A 21,710-nucleotide genomic window follows, 5' to 3' on the forward strand; every position below is an offset into this window, starting at 1 on the left:
AGTCGATTCAGGAGGAAATACTCCCCTTTGAAATCAGAACTTTATATAGAGCATCAGTTACTGAAACCTGCTTACAGGGATTTACTTGGTTTGAGGCTCCTGAACCTTTTCCTTTCTTTCGGTTCTGTTTCCGCTCTTCATCCCGGATTTTCCTCTCAGCTCCCTTAAGATAAGAACAGGAATGAAAATAACATTGAGTTACAGCATTTAAATTATCAGATTAGAAGTGCATTCTACATGGAAATCTAGAGGCTATTAAAATAAATGAAAATTCTTTAACGTAGTTCTTTCAATAACTGGTCATCTGAAATACAAGAGAGCAGGGAAACCTGAGAGTGTAAAGGGATTAAGGGACTGTTGTGTGATGGTGTGACAATGGGCTAAGCAACCCAAGGATATGTACTGCATCTCTAACAATGAAAAGTTGTCAATTAATCTGATCATCCGTGGACTAAAAGCAGTAAAGGAAAACCATAAAAGCTGCCATTCTAGCTTTGGTTCAATAAATTCTGTCAGGGAAAGAATGTGCTATGTAGCCTGTATATCCATGGTGTTGCATAGCAGAGGAAACTCGGCAGAGGACCTTTGTTTTGTGAATATTAAGAGTAAGGCCTAGACATATGCTTCAGTGAACAACTCGCTGATGCCTTGGAACTTGGCTTTCAAACATACACATGAGCAGACATTGCCCACATACTGTAGTCTGATGACTATTAGGGTGATTTTGTTTCTGGAGTGGAGGTGACATAGGTTGAACAGTTTCCTACCTTGCACAATAAATTAATTATACTCCAGCTAGAAGCATGTTGTAAATGAGATGCTGCACTGCAGGGAGTAAGATCAAGGAAAGTGTTTTGGCAATGACACACCTTGCCTGACAAAGATCAGTTCTGTTGTGACCTGTTGGTTCTTTTCAATGTTCCTGTATCATCATGAAGCAATCACAAGAAGTCAAAATGACCATATGCAAACAAGGCCTTGGGAGCAGATTGTAAGCCTGATGAAATTCTAAAGGTTGGCAGAAAGGAATTTCAGCCACAAATTCACAAGCCTATCCCCCATTTGGGAAGAGGGGAAAATGCCAAGGGACCCGGAGAGGTGCCATAATCATGGCTGTCTTCAGGCAAATACAATTGTGGTAACTACAGAGAGGTTTCCCTGGCTGTCTGTCACGGGAAAAGTCATCACCAGAGCCCTCCTCTATTGCCTCCTCCCAGTGGCAGAAGAGCTGTTCCCCAAATTGCAGGTGGATTCTGTCTACCTACATGTAGACATGGATGGATGTAATCTTCAACGAGCGCCATCTCCTAGAGAAATCTAGGCAGCACTAGACATAACTTTTGACCTCAGAGAAGTTTCTGATGACATCAATAAAGGGGGACTGTGGAAAATTCTTCTCAAATTTGGCTGGCTGCTGAAACTGAATTCTTAAAGCAGCACTGTACTACAAACACCCCCCAGCCACCCACCGCTGATCACAAATTCGTGCTTGGATTAATTTAAATTGCATCAAAATATATCACTGTGACATCTATGCTTATTAGACACAAAAGAACAAGAAGCCACTTAGGATATTTCTTCACCCATTGTCCACTCTGCATCCCTCCCTAAAACCCAACCCAGTGTTCAACATCAGAAGGAGCATATGCAAATAAGGTAGTAACAAAAGTATCTCAGGTTATAATTTTCATACTATTGCCCAGCCTAAAAATAATGTCCATTAGCCCTTAAGGATCTCTGGGAGAGTCTCATTAATGAAAAACATTACAAAGGGAACACACAATGGCAAAGAGGAGAATTTAGAATATCAATTAACACAGATAAATTGGGTAGTTTGACTTGTGCAATTCTGAAAAGCAACATTAGATGGTGCTGTGACATTGTTTTACAATAGATGGGAAAATGGCCCAGAAAGGTCCATTTCGTCCAAAAACTTTAGCTGCCTATTTTATATGGCTCACTGTGGCAGTTTAATTGCTTCTGGTGTCATATATTCTACTCTGTGATATTGCAACGGCTAAAATAAACCTGAAGGAGAAAGGGAATAAATATGGTGTTTCATAATCGTTGGAAAGCTTGTCAATTGGTTGGATTAGAGCAAAGACCACGCCCATGCATTTCCTTCTGGCAATCATACAATCCATTGAGGAGCAATTCTCTGACGTGCATTTTTGATTTCACAATGATACCTCAAAGATAATAAACCTGTTGTTCACAAACAAAGTTTTGGGAACTTGAGAAGTTTAAGAAACACAAAAATAATCTGTGTTCCTTCCAACACACATCGTTCACCACACCTTGTCACAGAACACTTTGATCTGGCAATAGGCCCGATGGATGGGTTTGTTGCTGCGATTGTTGTAGCTATAGGTGTCAATCTGTATCATGAGGGGAAGTCCTTTCACCCCCTTCTGAGAGGAGAAATCTGTGCTCAGGCAGTTCACGGTGATGAATATCTGGAGGAGAAAATAAAACAGTGAACGTTAATCATCGGCAAGAATGAATGTTGACAAAACAGTGACATTAACATGTTCAATGGCATCCCAAGCAACGAACACACACTGATTATGAAATCAAAAGCACAAGATGGACCCTGCTTGTTTAGTAAATAGAACCATGGGGCTTTGTGTTCCATGATGCAGGTGCAGCACAGCTGTTAACCAACAGTTCACCATAACATTACAAGGAAAGGTATTTCTTGTTGCCACCCCTCCATATCCCCTTTTGGGCCCTTACATTCCCATTCCGCTAAACCAATAGAAGACACTTAAGTCACCAAAGCAAACGCTCATTACCAACTTACAAGGATCAACAGTCATCAGGCTTTTCCCGAGCAGCTTTTGTATTGGAGCTTGAATGTTTCTCATTGTCAGAACATCAGCCTTCACTGGGAATTCACCCACTCACTCCAGTGAACAGATTCAGAGAGGTGGTGATAGAGGCTAGAGTGCTGAATGCTCGTGGTCCCACCAAGGAGTGGGCCAGGTCCAGTTAAGGTGGACACTCATAACTTTGGCAGATGATGCAAACATTTTACTTAAATACATCATAGATTTTTCTCCCCTTTAGGGGCATACAAGCAGGAGTAGGCTAATGACTGAGCCAGTCCAACCACTTAAATTAGATCCTAGCTGTTATACACCCTAAAGCTATCTACCTACCTTGATTCTATAACTCCTAGTAACCCTCAGTTTAAAAAAATTCATAGTTTTAAAATCAAAGCCTTATCAGCATTTAGGGAGAGAGAGTTAAAAGAAAGTCTACAATTTTTTGTGCAACAAAGTGTTTTCTGATATCACTTCTGATTCAATTCAATTTGAATTTTAATACTATGCCCTCTTGTCGAGGACTAATAGCAATTTTATAACAATTTGGGTGAAGGAGGCTACTTTAGGGAAAAAGATACAAAACAATATTTTGTTGTGCTATTAAGTTTAAAATCTGATTTTAGCCTTTACTTTGGGGGTAAACAATTAATTAAGATTTAAACTGCTTGTAGATGTTAAACCAAGACCTGTATACTTAGCAGGCAAACACTAATTAGGAGTGATTTTCCTGGAGGAATACACGTCACTGACACGCATATCCCCAACTGAAGGTATGGAGTCCTGACAAAGGGTCTTTCACCTGAAATATTAACTCTGTTTCGCTTTCCACAGATGCTGCCTGCTGAGTGTTTCCACCACTTTCTGCTTTTATTGTTGAAGGTACAGAGTGTGCTGCAGATCAATGAAAGATGGACAGCTATAGTCAGGGTGCAGATCTGGCATTACGTAACTGAGTGACAGAACTCAATGCCAAAGCATGCCCAGGGACTAAATGACTGCCCCTGTTCTTATGTCCATATTTAATTACCAGTTATTCAGTAATCAGGCTTTTCACAATTAGAATATAAAAAATACTGCAGATGCTAGAAAACAGACATAAAAACAGGAAATGCTGGAAACACTCAACGTGTCAGGAAAGAGAAAGAGAGTCAACTTCCAGAAATGACAATGGGTCTTCAACCTAAAAACATTAGGTTTTCTTTATCTTTCCATAAGTGCTGCCCTACCTGCTAAGTGTTTCAGCCTTTTCTGTTTCACATGGGAAAACTGAAGTCCCACCATGTCAATAATATCTGAGTACATCAATAGAGCTCAATGTCAAATACAAAAGCATACTTTGCCAGGTGCAATGTTGGCTTTTTGCAATGTGTTAGATTTACAGGTGGTCCTGGTTCCACACCATTAAAACTCAGTGTTAAGCCTCACCCACCATCCTGTCACATCCTGCAAAAACACCCACAATGCAGGGAAGTACATTCACCTATTTTCAATTCAATAAAACAAGGTCATAAGATACATCACTGTCAGTTAGCAAACACACAGGACTCCACTATTAAAACTAAACAGGATTTAATTTCAAGGGACTTGCTTACTTAGAAAAAACAATGTTCTCTCCACATTTGGCATGTTCAAATATTTTCAGACTGGGGCCCTCTGACTTCTCTGAAAGGTTGGGATTGAATTCTTAGACTCAACCTCGCAAAATCATAGGAGTTAGGAGAACACAAGGCTATCATTAGGTGCCTGGCATGGGGTACATGCACTGTTGCACCACTTCTGCTGGGACTTTCCATGTCTCCCTACAGAACTTCAGCAGAAACCCAGAGAACCCTAGCAGGTGATTAGGAGCACTTCTATCCAACAATTCCAGGTAATTATTTTAGCTATTGTTTGTGAAGGAGGAGGATCTCATTCAATAGTGCTATATTAGTAACTGCTTTCCAGAAGTTAAATAGATTCCCATAGTGAATCTATATTAACAGTTGCCACACAGGAGGTTTGAACACTATAAACTATATATATTACTGCTGATATTGGGAATCTGAAATATCTGAAAATAGCAGCTGTGGAGAAAGTTTAAAGACCAACATTTCAGGTCAATGAGTTATTTCAGAGGGTCAGAAGACTTGAATTGATGGGGTGAACCATGCTAAACTGAGATGAGCAGCTCCCCACAGAATCACTGCCCATCACCTGTTGAGTGAATCTTCGATATCCACAGTTGCAAGCTACAAAGCAGAAATCCAACATGCTGCAACCCAGCTGTGGATGCACTTGGCATCCTGCTCTGCTGGTGGACTCATGATTGAACCTACTGAAGGCTCCAGAACATACTGAGCTGAGGGCCTGAGGTATCACCTGAACCTACTGAAGGCTCCAGAACATACTGAGCCGAGGGCCTGAGGTATCACCTATGGCTCTTCAGCTTTACATCATCCATGGCTGGCAAGCAAGAGGTGAGCCCCTTTAATTGAATGGGTCCCTACCTTCAATAAAAATGTAAATTTATCTCTCTTTATTTTACTGTATATTTATGGCTTCAAATACTTAACTAAATTTATTGTAATTTTTGAAGATTATTTTAATCCATTTCAATTGCTTTTACTTCTAGAGACATTTAAGACAATGATGGATGCCTTTAACAGCACATTATTGTCAAAGGTTGTCAGGCCAGTGTGGTGGAGGGTGGGGCTTCAGGTTCTGCAGCCCAAGACTGACTCACCACATGCTCTTCTCCACCTTACAAGAATGTCATGATTCGGAGGCGTCCAGGGTACCCCACTGACCCCACAATAACCAAGTGCGACTGTGGGATTAGTACATGGAGCATATTTAGGCAGTGAGTCAGACTGAGCATAATCCAGCCCATCAACTCTTTTCCTTTCTCCCTGACTTTTGACTATTTCCAGTATTTTCAATCCACTGATCTGACAAAAACATGAGAGATGAGAGGAGGAGCACACTAGTCAGCCCCCTGACAGTGCTGTTCAAAGATCTCAAATCCTATTTTCCAACCCTATCCCTGAATCACAAAACTCCTTTAATGTCCAGAAATCTATTGATCTCAGTTTTGGATGCAGTCAATGACTGATTTTCTGCAGGTAAAGAATTCCAAAGACTCACTACTCTCTGAGTGAAGACATTTCCCCTTACATCACTCCTCAATAGCCTACCTCTTATTTTGAGACTGTGACCCCTGGTTCTAAGCTCCTTAGCCAGGGGAAGCATCCTCCCCACTCTCTATCAAGCCCTTTTAAGAAAGCTGTGTGTTTAAATGAGGTCATCTCTCATTTTTCTTAATTCTCAAGACTACAGGCAAAGTCTACTTAATCTTTCCTCATAAGCCGCTGGTTTCACTATCCCAGGAACCAGCATGGTGAGCCTTCACTTCATTCCTTACAAATATAACCTTTCTTTGGAAAGGAGACAAAAACTGTATACAATGCTCCAGGTGTGGTCTCATCAAAGCCCTATATAATTATAGATAGACATTTTTATTTTTTATTCAAATCCTCCAGCAAGAAAGGTCAACGTAGAGTTTGCCTTCCTAATTGCCTGCTGCACCTTATTCTGTTTTCAGTGACTTGTGTATAAAGACACCCTCGTCCTTTTGAAACTTACCCAATCTCCCACCCTTCAAAAAAAACTTTTCTCCCCTTACGGAAGTGGATAGCCTCACATTTTTCTACATTGTTCTCCATCTCAAATGTTGTTGCCCACTCATTCAGTTTGTCAATATCCCTTCAGGGCCTCTTTGCATCCTCATCATTACTCACATTTCCACCAAGCTTCACGTCATCAGCAAACTGTGGAACGTTACATTTGGTCCTCTCAGCCAAATCATTGGTGTAGATTCTGAATAGTTGGGGCCCAAGCACCAATCACTGCACTGCCCCACTGGTCATAGCCTCTCAACATGAGAAGGACCCATGTTCCTATTCTTTGTTTACAATCTGTTAAACAACTCTCAATCCATGCTAATATGTATGAGCCCCAATTCCATATGCTACATTCTTGTTCAGCAACCTCCTGCATGGGAACTTATTGAAGTCGTTCTAAATATCCATATACACCACACCCCCTGGTACCCATTCATCCACTCCACTGGATACATCCTCAAAGAACTCCAACAGATTAGTCAAACAAGATATCCTTTTCATAAATTCATGTTGACTCTGCTCAATCACAATATTATAAATAACTGATGTCACATCCTTTATTATACATTTCAGCTTTTACCTACAATGGATGTCAATGGTACTTCTCTATTTTTCTCTCCCTACTCTCTTAAATACTATAGCTATATTGGCTACATTTCAACCTCAAGAACTATTCAAAAACTAAATAATGTTATAATATGACAACTAAGCAAATATTTCTTTGCTAATATTATTTCTTTTATTTTCTCATTTGTTCTGGACCTCTGATTCTCTGAGATTTTTTTGTATCTTCTTCCAAGAAGAAAGATGCAAAGTTTTTGTTTAATTCCTTTGCCACTTCCTTATTCCCCATCATAAATTCTCTTGTATGTCAGTAAAGGATCCATATTGCTTTTACTAATCTTAGCCTTTTTACATACCTATAGAGGCTCTTTTTACATCTCTCTCTAGATAACTCTCATATTCTATTTCATTTTCCTGGCAATTTCTTGATCAACCTTTGTTGAACTCTAGAATACTCCCAATTCTCAGGCCTACTGTTTTTTCTGGCAGCTTTACAAGTCTCTTTAAATTTAATGCCATCTTTACTTTCTCCTAATCCATAGTTGGATCACTTTTCTTGCTGTGTTTTTGTGCCTTAAAGGAATATACTGTATATTTGCTGCAAATCAGCCAACTTGCCCCTCATTACTTCACAGTTTCTTTTCTTTATCATTTTCAAAATTAATGTAAAGTTCTGCATTATGGTCACTTTGTCCTAGGGATCCCTTCACAACAAGAATATCAATTAACTCTTCTTCAATGTACAGTACTAGATCTAAATAAGCCAGTTCTCCTGAATGGAATCCTCAACATACTAATCAAGAAATCTATACATTCCAGGAATATACTGCTGATTTGCCCAGTCTACTTGTAAATTAAAGTCCCCCATGATTACTGTATGACCCATTTCAAGCATTTCTAATTTCATCATTTCAGCCTGTTTTCCAAACAACGACCGTTATAAAGATTGAGCCATGTGTCAGTGAAATGTGAAAACAGGTATTGAACATTTCTTTCAAGAATAATACAAGTTGAAATGCAATATTCTGTTCAGTTTGCTTGCTGGTAAGGTGGGGACTTTGTGATATACAAGAGAAATGTGCCCCAAAACCAATTTTATATGTACCAAAAGTGCAGCAAAATATCACAATATTCTATAGCTATCACTGGTTTTATTGCACTGTATGTAAACTTAATTGTAAGAAGAACAGGAAGGACGTTCTCAGTCAACAGTAAAACAATTGAGAAGGGGGAGAAATCAAACATCAAGGCTCAGTTTAACCTTGGCCAACATATGTGCTTATAAAACTAATCTGAAGCCAAGAATTCTTTCCAGGCTAAGACCTGATCACCTTTCCCTATCTTCAGTGGGGGACATCATTAACTCAATCTCCTGGCCATTTACTCATCACTGTTCAGAGCAATAACCATGAAGAGCAGGACTTGAACATTCATCCATCTTTGATATGTCACAGAATGTCACTTGGTTGCAGCACTGTCCTAGCTAAAGGACAATCTTTGTAACTACCTTATTTACCAAAGTGTGCAAGTCATTGTTGCAGTTTCTGGCAGGCCTGAGCAACAGCATCCTGTGTCAAAGACTCTCATATTTGAAAGGACTGATTGAAAGAGCCAGGTTTGTTAATAATATGTACCTGACAAACTTTCTTCCTGCAGTAACCTTTCAAGTCAGTTCAACTATGACTGTATCCTAGCAACATGAAATGTCATAGCAAGTTTAATTGTAACCCTCAGTCAAGCAGACAATAAGTATATGCAGAGGTAGAGTGGAGGTTTACAAGTTGAGCCTTAGGTTAAGAACTGGACAGAAATGACCTAGCTTTGTTTAAATAAATTGATAACTTTTTGCATATTTTGAACAGCTACATTTTCCAAACAAACACATCAGTGGTGTTGCAAGCTACTTTTGCATGAGCTTCTTACAAGTTAAACATAAACAGAGAGACCACTGCCTATCTATTTACCAGAGGAATGCTAAGTCAATGACAGTTACTCAATGCTATCAAAACACAATTCCTTCCCTTAATGAGCTAAATGGAAGTGAACACAAAAGGAAGGGAGCTGTTGACAATAGGGAAGTCTACCAGTAGCATGACAACTCTGGACGATTGCAAAGTGGGGCATGTCCATTTAAGGCTTTCATAGATTTTACATGTCAATTCAGCTATGAATCCTGACCTGTTGCAGAATCTGGAGGGTTTAACCCACTAATCCAGATAATCAGGCTCTCCTTTAATAACTCCTGCTGCGCAGCAATTACAGATCTTAGCTCTTTGTAGAAATTCAGATTGTATTTGCTTTCTGTAAGGGCCAGACAATGATGAACATGTGGCAGGGGTCAAAAAATCCACATCATTCAGTACTTTTCCCTCAAAATGCACACTGAACACAGCCACAAAAAGCAGGCTTAATAACTACACAAACCTAAGCATTAAAATGTTATGTGTTACTCCTGAACAATATATTGCCTATGCTGACCAAAACAGAATGTCATTTAAAGAAAATTTCCAACAGCAGTAGAGAAATGTAGTAACACCAACACCCCAGACTGTGACTATTTCCTCTCCAACACACACCCTTCGTGGTTTCTTAATAGGATCACATTCCTTATCTGTCTTAATTGCCTTTGTCACATATTAAAGCTAAAAGGGGAATAAGGCGAAGGACATTCCTTGCCAAAGCTCTCCTTCAACTTTTCTCTATTTAAGACAGTCTTCCCAATTACAAGTGAACACCTTACAGCAGACTGGTTCAATGATAGCTAGCATTTTTACTTGAGGGATGACATTCCACTGACTTCATTCTGATGGGATCACAGAGTGCAAATACTGGAAAAATACACAAAGAAGGTCAAAATACTTATACAATACAATCCATTTGAATCAACAATTTCTTCCAAACTGCTCAAGGCTCTGCCGTTATGTTACTGAAACACAATTTGCACACCAACACAGGGCTTCTCTGGTGGAGCCGAAGGAAATTCCCATCCAAATGGATTTAGCATTGTCATTTGAGGTCTTACTGCTGGATTAACCAATTAATTGCTTTGACACACCCTTTAATTGCTGGTTCTAGGTGCAGACACAGGTTGGTCAATAAAGGGCATGATGAAAACTAAAAGAAGTGATGCACATGGTTTGCAGAATTGGTGGTCGCTCGGAAACAGAGGCATCCAAACCTCCATTCATTACAAAAAAAAATCCTCACCTTAGCTTCCTCGTTCACATCCCAGGTGAAAGAGATGGCATTGTAGGCAATTTCTTCAATGTTTCCAATGGTGTTGAAGCTCTCTTTGTAATCAGCTAACATGGGGGAAAAGAAAGAGACAAAGAGCAATGTGTGTGAATAGCCAGCAACAGCAGTTCAGCTCATAAAAAGTAACCACCTGGACAGGGTACAAGAAAATGGTCAACAAGAAGCGGTGGGATTATTGAAAAAAAACTTGCTCATATTTGAGGGAAAAGAACTAGGGATCTCTCTGGACCTCATGTAGCTTACACACAATTCAAGTCCCACAATATACCGACTACCTGTGCCCTCTCAAATGATCTTGCCAACCTCATAGAACAGCCAAGGATGTGGCTTTCACTAGAAAACCTTAGAAACATTCAGAAGTGATAAAAGATCTTCAGTCTTAAATGTCAAGTCTGGTTCCCCTTTCACGGGCACTGTTGAGTGTTTCTGGCATTTCCTGTTTCTGTTTCAGGTTTCCAGCATCTGCAGGGTTTTTTAAAATTTCATTCCTGTATTCACCATCTGTGTATTCTAAAATGACATAGGTGCAGGACACCAGCAACTGATTTACCCATTGTTCTGGATGGCAGGAGGTACATGTGGTTGGAGAGTTGGAGGCAGGGTCATTGTGAATGAGGAGTTGGGGGGGTGGGGGGGGCAAAAATTGAAGACAAAAAGCTGGGGTGAGGGTTGGTACAAGCAGAACGTTTGGATGGTGTAGAGAGGAGGATGTCATCAGATTCAGGAGGACAGGATAGAAATGGAACCACCAGCCAGGTTGGGAGGGGTGGGGGTGGGGTAAAGGGGCAGGTGGACAAGTTATGGAATCAGGGAGAGAGGGCAGTGAATAGCTAGAATAAACTGGGGGCGAGAGGGCCGTAGAATACAGGTAAGTAATTCACACACCTTGCCAGTCTCCCAGTTCTGCAGTAGTTTTTAGACCATGCTGTTCCAGAAGTGCCCACTGACAGGAACCCCTATGTTAATGTGGTCCAAGTTACTCTGCACAGCTCCTAAAGCAGTGTTACATGGGGAACAATCTGATCATGCATGTTTCTGATGCTGAAACTGCATCGGGATTACAGGTTGAATTTTCAGAGTGACGCAAAGCAAGAGAGAAGTGGTCAATATCATTTTGTACTCCAAAGATAAAACAAAGTTTAAAAAAATTCTTCAATTGCTTTAAAACAAAGTCTAATGAGAATGATTTCATCCACAAGCATTATTTAAGTCACCTGCTGATATTCTTGGTCCCTGATCACATACTAATCTTGATTCAAGATATCAGAGAACAATTTGTGCCTGTTTACTATCATCAAAGATTCAACATTCTTAGCAGAGAATGGGAGAGAAGTTATAAAGGTGAGAAAGTGAAAACAAACTGTAGAAGCAATTAAATGGATGAGCAGGGAGAGGATTTAGATAATGATAAGTACTCTTGTCCCAAATGTTGCAGATTAGATGGTAATATTCCAATTTATTGTGCAAGTAACCTGAGACAACAAGTTGTTACTTTTCACTGCACTTTCTCTGCATCGCCATCTAATCATACATTTCAACAGTAGCACTGTTTAACTAACGTTATGTAAACCCATAGAGCTGCAATATTGAAACTGATAGAAGTTCTGCATGCATTACAAAATAACAAGAGGAAGATTATTCCCCCCCCACTTCAATCCAAAAGCACATTGTACATGTCGATCGTAGACTGCAGAAATTCTTGACATCCATACTAATTTGTAATTTTAACCTTTGTTACTATATCCCCTATATCCCACTTAAGCAATTTCTTGAAACAACTTTCCCCTCACCACTTCTTACTTCAAAAACATCTCAGAATTATTTTGAGAGCTAAGTGCTTCCTCGGCACTAAAATGCTGTTTCATTATAAAGTGGAAGGATATATTCAATATCAATACACCAAACATCCCCTAATTTCACTCTTGCTACTTTGATACTATTCATTGACTATTTCTATTGTCAATGTTTAATGCTTGTAAATTGTGATCTGCCATTCCTGTGCTGACTTAAATTCTGAGTCCAACTCATTTTGTAAATCCAAGGCCAACCCTTTAATATTGAACATGTTGCTTTTGCCTCTGTGACTAATGTAATGAACCTTGAGGGTATAGTAGCAAGTAGCATGTTACTGAACTAGCAGTTCAGAAGTCCAGACTATAAACTGAAGACTCCAGGTTTAAATCATTCCATGGCAGGTTGGGAATTTGAGATCCTTAAATAATTCTGGGACAAAATACTGATATCAGTAATGGTGACCATGGAAGTGCTAGATTATTGTAAAAATTCTACAGTTCACCAAAATCCTTTAGAAAATGAAACCTTTAGCCTCATTGGAAATGTGGCTTAATCATAATTGCCACCTAAATAGCCAAGCCACCCAATTGTCTCAAAATGAAATGAAGACTACAGCTGGAACTAAATTACATGACAACTATCTAGGCACCAGATATCAATAGAAACATCTGCCAGAATTGAAAGGGCTACCCTGTGGATGTCAAGCAAAGACATAAAACCAAATTTATTTATTTCAGGCAATGTCCCAATATCTTGCTTCCTTCCAAACATAGTCTAGTAAATCTTCGCTGTATTTCATCCATGGCAAATACATTCTTTCTTAGGTAAAGAAACCAAAACTGGACACAGTATTCAAGGTGCATATTCACCAAGACCCTACACAATTTCATAAGACTTACTTCTTTATGTATTTAAATCCATTTGCAATAAAGCCTCATGTACCGTTTGCCCTCTTAATTGTGCAGGGCCTCATTGAACTCCATCCAAAAATCCAAATGCACCACATCTGCAGTTACCCCTCATTTATTTTAATAGGCAAATCCTCAATGAACTCCAGCAGATTAGTCAAATATGATTTTGATCTATATTGGCTCTGCTCCATCTTTTAAAGATGTTTTGATATTATATCCACCACTCTAGATTCCAGCACCTTCCCTAGGCCAGCAGGTTGATAACTCTTTCCCTCTATCCTTTAATAGTGGTGCCCCTAAGTTACTACCTTTCAATCCACAGGAACAACCTAAAGAAGTATGGGAAATGATAACTAGATATTGACCAGCTTTCAAGCTTACTGAGTTTTCTCATACGTGAAAATAAAAACAAAAATACATGCTGGAAATCTAAAACAAAAACAGCAAATACTGGAAATACTCAGCAAGAGATCTGGCATATGTGTGAAGAGAAACAGAGTTAACGTTTCAGGTCAGAGACCCTTCATCAGAACTGGTCAGTTCTGCAGCACTATTTCTTTGACTAATGCTTAATTACTTATTCTCATTTAACCCTTGATTCTCTAATGTACCTGGCGGGTCTCGTGTGATTTCTTCTGTGAGGAAGGGTGCAAGGTAGTTACTTAATTCCTCTGCCATTTTATTTTCCACTTTATAAATTCTCCTGCCTGTCCATATGGGGCCCACACTTGCCCTCGTTAGTCTTTTCTTTTTAAGCATGTATCAAAGCTCTTACAGTCCATTTTCATGTCTGTCAGCAATCTCTCATATTTTTCCATCTCTATTTTTTCTTGTCAATGAGACTGCGGATGAGGCTTTAAATTGATTAGTTGGGGGCAGGTGAATGGAAATTTGTAAGTTTACTGAGAAAAGACAAGCTGACTGTGTAGGGTAGCAGAATGGATAATGATAACCAGAATCTGTTAGGAAGGGACAGTGCATAAAAACACAACAATATACTTCTAATTAGAATCAAAGTAGGGAAAATTGGTTAAAAAAAAAGCAAAACTAAAAAAGCATGCAGCATTCATACAAGATGGGTGAATTAACACAAATAGAAATAAATCTGTATGATCTAAAAGCCATTACGCAGTCATGGTTACAAAGTAACTAATATTCTGGGATACTTAACTTTTAGAAGAGAGGCAAAATGGAGAAGTAGGTGGGGTAGCGCTGATTTTAATGGGATAAAGGCAGTAGAGGAAGGATCTTAGTTCAGAGAGAGAAAAAAAAAATCGAGGTTTGGGTGAAGCTAAGGGCAGAAAGCAATAGCAGTAATGCAGGGTACCGCTTTATAATCAGGAAATTAGAGGTGCATACAAAGTAATAAGATAATCGTGGGATATTTCAAATTCCATACAGACTGAGAAATGAAGGATTCATGGAATATATAAGAAATGCTTTTCTGGATCAGTACGTTGAGGAACCAATGAGGGAACAGCTATTTTAGATCTAGTATTGTGTTAGTTGATGATCTGGTGGTTAAAGGGCCTTTAGGGAACAGTGATCATAATATAATACAGTTTTATATAAAAATGGAAGTGATTTTTATATAAAATTGGAAATCCTGAAACTAGGATTGTAAATCTGAATAAAGAAAAGTATGAAGACATAAGGCATAGGCAGTGGTAAACTTCATTAAATGTTATAGCAATAAACAAGCAATGGCTAACACTTGAAGAGTTAATACATAGCTTACAAGTAATATACATCTCCCATAGGCAAAACAATTCCAGTAAGTGGTCCAGTTGTGGCTTTCAAGAGAAGTTAAAGATGGTATTTAATCAAAGGAAAAGGCTTAGAATGTTCCAAGAAAAGCCAAGCATGAGGATTTTTAAAAATTCAGAATTTGTCTAGAGAGGACCAAGGCATTGATAGAGAAGGAGAAAGGAGAAAATGAAGTATGCTGGTGAATAACAAAAAGACATTATGTAGGACTTTCTATGGAGATGTAGAAAGGAAAAGATTGGCTATGGTTAATATGCCCCTTACAGAAAAATGGAGGAGAAATTATATTGGTGAATAAGCAATGGGCAGAGAAATTAAACAAATATTTTATGCCTTTATTCATGGAAGAAAGGACACAAAACCTCATGGTAAAAGAGGATAACTGGTGGTCTAGAGTGAATCAAGATCTCAAAGAAATCAGCATTAGTCAAAAAAAATAGTAGTATTGGGACCAAAAGGCAATAGGTCCCCAGGACCTGATGACCTGCACGCAAGTGTTTTGAAGGAAGTAGTGATGAAGATGGTGAATACATTGGTGTCATTTTCCAAAATTCCCAAGAGTCTAAAACAGTTCCCACAGATTGGAAGGTAGCAAATATGACCTCACTATTCAGAAAAAAAAAGGAGAGATGGAGCTACAGAAGTAAGGAAATTGCAGCAATTAAGGAAGTAGTAGCAGGACACCTGGAAAATAATAACAGGATTAAGCAGTCAGCATGGGATTTATCAAAGGATAATTATGTTTGACAAATCTATTGGAGTTTTTTTTTAAGATTGCAACTACCAGATTAGGTTAAGTGGGAACCAGTGGGTGAGATATGTTTGGACTTTTGAGAAAACTTTCGATGAGATGCCACACCAGGGTTATTAAGCACAATTTGAGCACGTGGGATTGAGGATTAGCTAATGGACAGAAAACAGAGAGTAGGAATAAATGGTCTTGTATTGGTTTGGGAGACTGTAATTAGTGGGTGCCGCAGGGAATCGTCCTGGGGCACTAGCTGTTCCCAACCTACAGTCCATGATTTGGATGAAGGGACCAACTGTATTCAAAGTTGCTAATGACACAGTTAGGTAGCAGTGGGGATGAGAAGATGCAGAGAGGTTTCAATGGAATAAAGACAGGTCAAATGAAAGGGCAACAACATGGTAAATCCATTCTCACACAAAAAAGTAGAAGAGCAGAGTATCTTGTTAAATGGTGAGAGACTGAAAAATGTTTTGTTTAAAGTGATCTGGGGATTCTTGTACACAAATCATCAAAAGTTAACTGCAGGTACAGAAAGTAATTAGGAAGAAAATAATACTTTGGCCTTCATTGTAAGAGCATTAGAGCACAAGACAAGTCATACAGAAACTACATAGGGCCAGCTGACACCCTACCATACAGATCTGACCTCTAACTAAGGAACTTGCAACAGGGGAAGGATTCCCAAGATGGGAGTTAGTGGCCCAGATGTTCACAACCTATATGAATGACTTGACTGACTTGAATGAGGGGATGAAGCTTGACATATTCAAGTATGTTGATGATACAATGCCAGATGGCAGTGTGGGTTGAGGAAGATGCAGGGAGGCTTCAACAGATTTATTCCTGGGTTGGTGGATTTGTCATATCAGAGATTAAGCAGATAGGGCTATGCTCTCTTGAATTTAAAAGAATGAAAGGTGACCTTATTGAGACATACAAAATTCTTACAGTACTTGACTCGGTAGAAGCAGAGTTAATACTTCCTCTGAGGGGTTATAGTCTAAAAAGAAGAGGGAGGGGCATCCAAGACAGAGGTGAGATTTTATTTTATCCATTGGCGATGAATCTTTGGAATTCATTATTCTAGAGTGCTGTGAATGCTCAGCTGCCAACCATATTCAAGACATAGACTGGTAGATTTTTAGATATTAAGGGAATCAAGGGATATGGGGTTTGTGCAGGAAAGTGGCGCTGAGGTACAAGATCAGTGGAACAGATACAAGAGGCTGAATGCCTACTCCTGGTTCAGCTTCTTATATTCTTATGTTCCAAGAGCAAAATACTTTGGATTCTAGAAATCAGAAATAAATGTACATTTGTGTAGCATCTTTCACATCTTCAGATATCCCCACCTTCACAGTTAATTGAGTTATGTCGAGTCACTGCCATTAAGATTAGCCACTGCTACAAACTTTCACAAACAGCAATACAATAATGATTGAAGAACAATGCAAGAACACCCTGCTCTTCTTCAAAAGCAAGATAAAGTTTTTACATTGATCTGAAAAGTTTGTTGAATTCTCATTGTTAATAGCAGCTTTCCACACTGCCTGGAATGGTCAAGGAGTGCACTTTGTTTCTCAGTGATGTGCACTACTAAAATGACATTATATTGTGTTCTGCTTCAGCAGTCCTTCATCACTGCCTGGTAATATGGAGCAGAATGGCCAGTAGCTGAAAAGCACACACTTTATTTTTATTCCTTACAGTTTAATATTCTGTCTCGCAAAACCACGGTGAAAGAAATGAGAGTTCTCAGTGGAATTAACTCTGTTAGTATTTTACAAGGATTTAAAATTCTTAGTGATTGGCCATACAACTAGAAGCCTCAAGACATGTCATCTGCTTTACAAAAAATTCTAGTAGCACAGGCCTCAGCTTATATATGAAGTGAATTTGGTTTTAGTTCTGTAAGAAACAATTCTAGATGCTGGCTACCAAATTACCAGTTGGAATGGATCTTAGAGGATCAACAATAGCTCTAGCAAATTAAAACAATAAGCTATCAATTGATTACCAATGTATGGAACCAGCATATTTATATAAAACAAACAGCTCCGCTTTCCCATCCAATAAATCTATACTCAGAAAGGAAAAGCTAGTTTAATCCACACACAGTCTCTAACACATTGGATGGTGAGCGCTATTGAACAAAACTGAAGTCAACTAGTTAAAAAGAAACCTGGCTTTTAGAGCAAATACAAATCAGGAAGATGTGGCCATAAAATCAACTTAAAATAACAAAAATGGAATCCTCCCCCAGTGGCCAGAACCAAATTAGCCATGGTTGAATGAATCCATGATCAAACAAAGCAGTTTGTCCCTCCCTGACAGTATGTCAGCTGATTATGCCAGGAAAAGTCCTGTTAACCTTGAACAATGGCAAAGGTACTTATCAATTCCCATGGACTACAACTTCCTGAGTGCATTTTCTTTGGTGCTTAATCAGTGCAAGGTAAATATGTGGCTTATCAGAAGCCGTCTGTTTGCACTGGTTGGAAAACAAATTGCCCACCTAGACATGATCCAGCATTCAATCCCTATCTCCAGTCTGTTTTCTTCTCTATTGACAGCACTTCCTGCTCAGAGGTTGAAATATGTGACCAGGGGTATCTCCACTGCTTGGTCAGCATGGATACTGAAATACAGGCTAATTGGGGCGTGCAGATGGAATACTCACCAGCTCTGGTCCACGATGTTTCATACTGATCTGGGCAAATTACCCTCAAGCTAACAAGTTATACAATCCTGTAAGGAAAACAACATAGTGGGAGACTATTTGGTTCGTTATATCCTTGTGCTCGGATTAAAGGTATACAGCCTGATCCCATCTTCCAGTGCTGGGTCCCTACTCTTCAAGTGCCGAGCCAAGTACTTCTTAAATCAAATGAGCATTTCACTGTCATCCTTTCAGCCAATGTTCCAGACCTCTACTACCTTCTGGGTGAAAAGATATTTCCTCATCACCGTTCTGTTGATGATGGTCAAATCAGCAATGCAACAGTCACTCATAAGTAAAGCATTCCATATTTATCTTCATGAAAGCCCAACTATTAACCATGTTACATAAATTAGGATTGTCTGCACAGAATTATTAATCTCCAGGGTATCAGTAGAAGTATCTTAAATCACCTTACCATCCTTTGGTTTAGGAAAGGAAATTAAAATACATTATTTTAGTTCTTAACTGCTATCAAGTGGAAGTATCCATAGTTACTGGGGTAAAGTATTAGGGAATACCTGGAACCAAGAGTTGGGTGTCCAGGAGGGAGTCAATGCCTTCAAGAGTAATAGGAGCGAAGAAAGTAAATAAAATGCACCTTTACCGATATTACTGTTTTAAATTTGAGCCACAAAACAACTAAGAGCAAATTTAGGGCAGGAAGGAGGAGGAGAGCGACAGTAATGGCAAGAAAACCCAAGTACTAGCAGAGAAAGACATGAACAACATTTCCTCAATAACACTGATAACCTGAGCAAAATGAATAATTTTGGTGCAAATTAGGCAGAAGTTATGAACAGCAAACAAGATTGAAAGCAAATGAGTCTTCAGGGTCAGGAGGCAATCCCATGCAAATCCTGGGGAAGGGAAAGAAATGGTGAAGACTTGAAAGTAATAAGTACATATCAAAGCGGTTACAAAAGACTGTGGGAATGATTTGGAATCTACATTTGGAATTTACATCAATGACTTGTATATATAGAAATTCAATGCAAATTTATCAAATTTAGAGTTGAAAGCACACTGAAGTAATGGATTCAGAGGAAAGCTATAAGACATTAGAAAACAAGTTGGGCAAAATCTTTTAAGTGAGATGATCCAGTGAAGCAAAATAAACACAAATGTGAATATCACACACAGTAAGAAAGAGCTAAACAGCACAGTAGGGATGATATGGAGATCTTAGTAGATTCAGCACCTAACACACCCAACAACACAGATGGCAATCATAAAGCCAATAGAACACTGAACATTGAATTACATCTGAATCTTGTATCCAAAAAATTAAATATCTGATATTAATAGCCCAATAATATAATCTAAAGTTAGGCAGGGCCATACCACCATCCTTTTATTTTTAGTTTTTGTAAATATTTCTTACTTAACTTTGGGTTTTTATTCTGCCAAATATAGGAAAGAATTTTAGAATCAATAGTGTAAAAAAAAGATTTTGGGACGAAAGTTGGAATCGCTTGAAATAAATACAAAAATTTTGGTAAAATATTCATCTTACCTGCATTAATTCAGCCTACCAATGATAAAGACAGTGGGGACCATTTAGTAAATAATTGTTTCAACATGGTCAATTAAAGGCAATAGATTAGCTTTAAATAAGTCCTTATGTTTCTTGGTAATTTTAACACCTAAATACATAAAATAGTCAGTTACCAATCTATAAGGTAATTGCCCATAAATTGGGGTTTGCATATTTAATGGAAAAAGTTCGCTCTTATTAAGATTTAATCTATAGCCAGAAAAAACACTAAACTGATCTAGTAGTGATAGTACTGCGGGGATAGATTCCTCCGGATTAGAAATATAAAGTAGCAGGTCATCTGCGTGAAGAGATATCTTAGGAATCACCTGTCTGCGAGTAATGCCACATATATTTGATGAGTCCCGGAGTGCAATAGCCAAGGGTTCTAAAGCAAGGTCAAATAATAAAGGGCTTAACGGGCAACCTTGTCTAGTACCTCGAAAAAGCCTAAACAAAGGAGATCTTTGATTATTAGTAAGTATTGAAGCCATAGGTGTATAATAAATCATTTTAATCGCAGATATAAATTTAGGGCTAAAATTAAATTTTTGAAGTGTAATGAATAGATATTCCCATTCAACTCTGTCAAACGCCTTTTCAGCATCTAGTGAAACAACACATTCTGGAATTTGGGGTGAAGGGGTATATATAATATTCATTAATCTCCTGATATTAAAATGTAAATAACGATTCTGAATAAATCGTGTCTGGTCTTCAGAGATAATTTGTGGAAGAACCTTTTCCAGTCTAAAGGCTAATATTTTGGAAAATATTTTGGAATCTACATTTAATAAAGAAATAGGTCTATAAGATGCACAATCAGTGGGATCTTTATCCTTTTTAAGAATTAAAGAAATAGTTGCTTCATAGAAAGATTGTGGTAGTTTACCTACTGATAGGGCATCTTTAAAAATTTTGGCTAACCAGGGAACAGGAATATCAGAAAAGGATTTTAAAAATTCAGCTGTATATCCATCAGGGCCAGGTGCTTTACCCGAGTTCATTGAAAATATTACTTTCTTTATTTCTTCCTCCAAAATGGGAGCATCTAATGTAGAACGTTCATTTAAAGATAATTGGGGAATCTTCAGATCTCTTAAAAACTCATGCATTAATGTAGGATCCTCACGGGATTCTGATTGGTATAAAGAAGAATAAAATTCTTGAAAGGATTTGTTAATTTGAACCTGACCTATCATGTAGGTACCATCTGGTTTACGGATTTTATTAATCTGACGTTTAGATAAAGTAGCTTTCAATTGGTTGGCCAACACTTTACCAGATTTATCACCATGTATATAAAATTGACTTTTGTTTTTAAGTAGTAGATTTTCAATTGAAGTTGTTAATAATAAACTATGTTGTAATTGGAGTTCTGTTCTCTTTTTAAAAAGCTCCAGATTAGGAGTATCAGAATATTTTTTATCAATTTCTTTAATCTTGTCAGCTAATATACGTATTTCGTTATTAGTTCGTTTTTCAATCCAGCGGAATATGAAATAATTTTACCACGGGTATATTTTACCATGGATATAGAAGTATCCCATATTATCCCACTGGAGATTTCTTCAGTAAAATTAGTTAAGAAAAATGAAATCTGTTCTTTAATAAATTGGATGAAATCTAAGTCTTGTAATAGAGAAGACTTGTAATAGAGAAGGGTTAAATCGCCATTGTCTGACAACAAAGGGTACATCAATGTAAATCGAATGTGGCTTCTTTGACACATATGTTTTGGTCCTGTCCTCTTTTGGAAAAATATTGGAAAGAGATTCTTAACATTTCAAATGTATTGAAGATTGATTTACAACCTCACCCTATCACTACAATTTTTGGATTACCAAGGATAGAGTCTGGCCATTTATATGCTTCCACTCACTGTATGATTGCCTTTGTTACAGTAATGGCCAAACGATCCAATA

At 38.3% G+C, this 21,710-nt stretch overlaps 1 protein-coding gene across 5 annotated transcripts in view; it reads right to left on the reverse strand.

The window, feature by feature from the left end:
* The window catches only part of grhl2b (grainyhead-like transcription factor 2b), a 106,953-nt gene that overhangs the window by 13,403 nt on the left and 71,840 nt on the right, over positions 1-21,710 (reverse strand). For all 5 annotated transcript variants that reach the window (XM_052023592.1, XM_052023591.1, XM_052023595.1 and 2 more), the window contains 3 exons: positions 10,259-10,353; positions 2,298-2,456; positions 76-163 (listed from right to left, as the gene is read on the reverse strand). In XM_052023592.1, coding sequence (XP_051879552.1) covers positions 76-163; positions 2,298-2,456; positions 10,259-10,353 — 342 coding nt within the window. The remainder of the gene's footprint in view (positions 1-75; positions 164-2,297; positions 2,457-10,258; positions 10,354-21,710) is intronic.

Source organism: Pristis pectinata, chromosome 9 (genome assembly GCF_009764475.1).
Source record: "Pristis pectinata isolate sPriPec2 chromosome 9, sPriPec2.1.pri, whole genome shotgun sequence".
NCBI lineage: Eukaryota > Metazoa > Chordata > Chondrichthyes > Rhinopristiformes > Pristidae > Pristis > Pristis pectinata.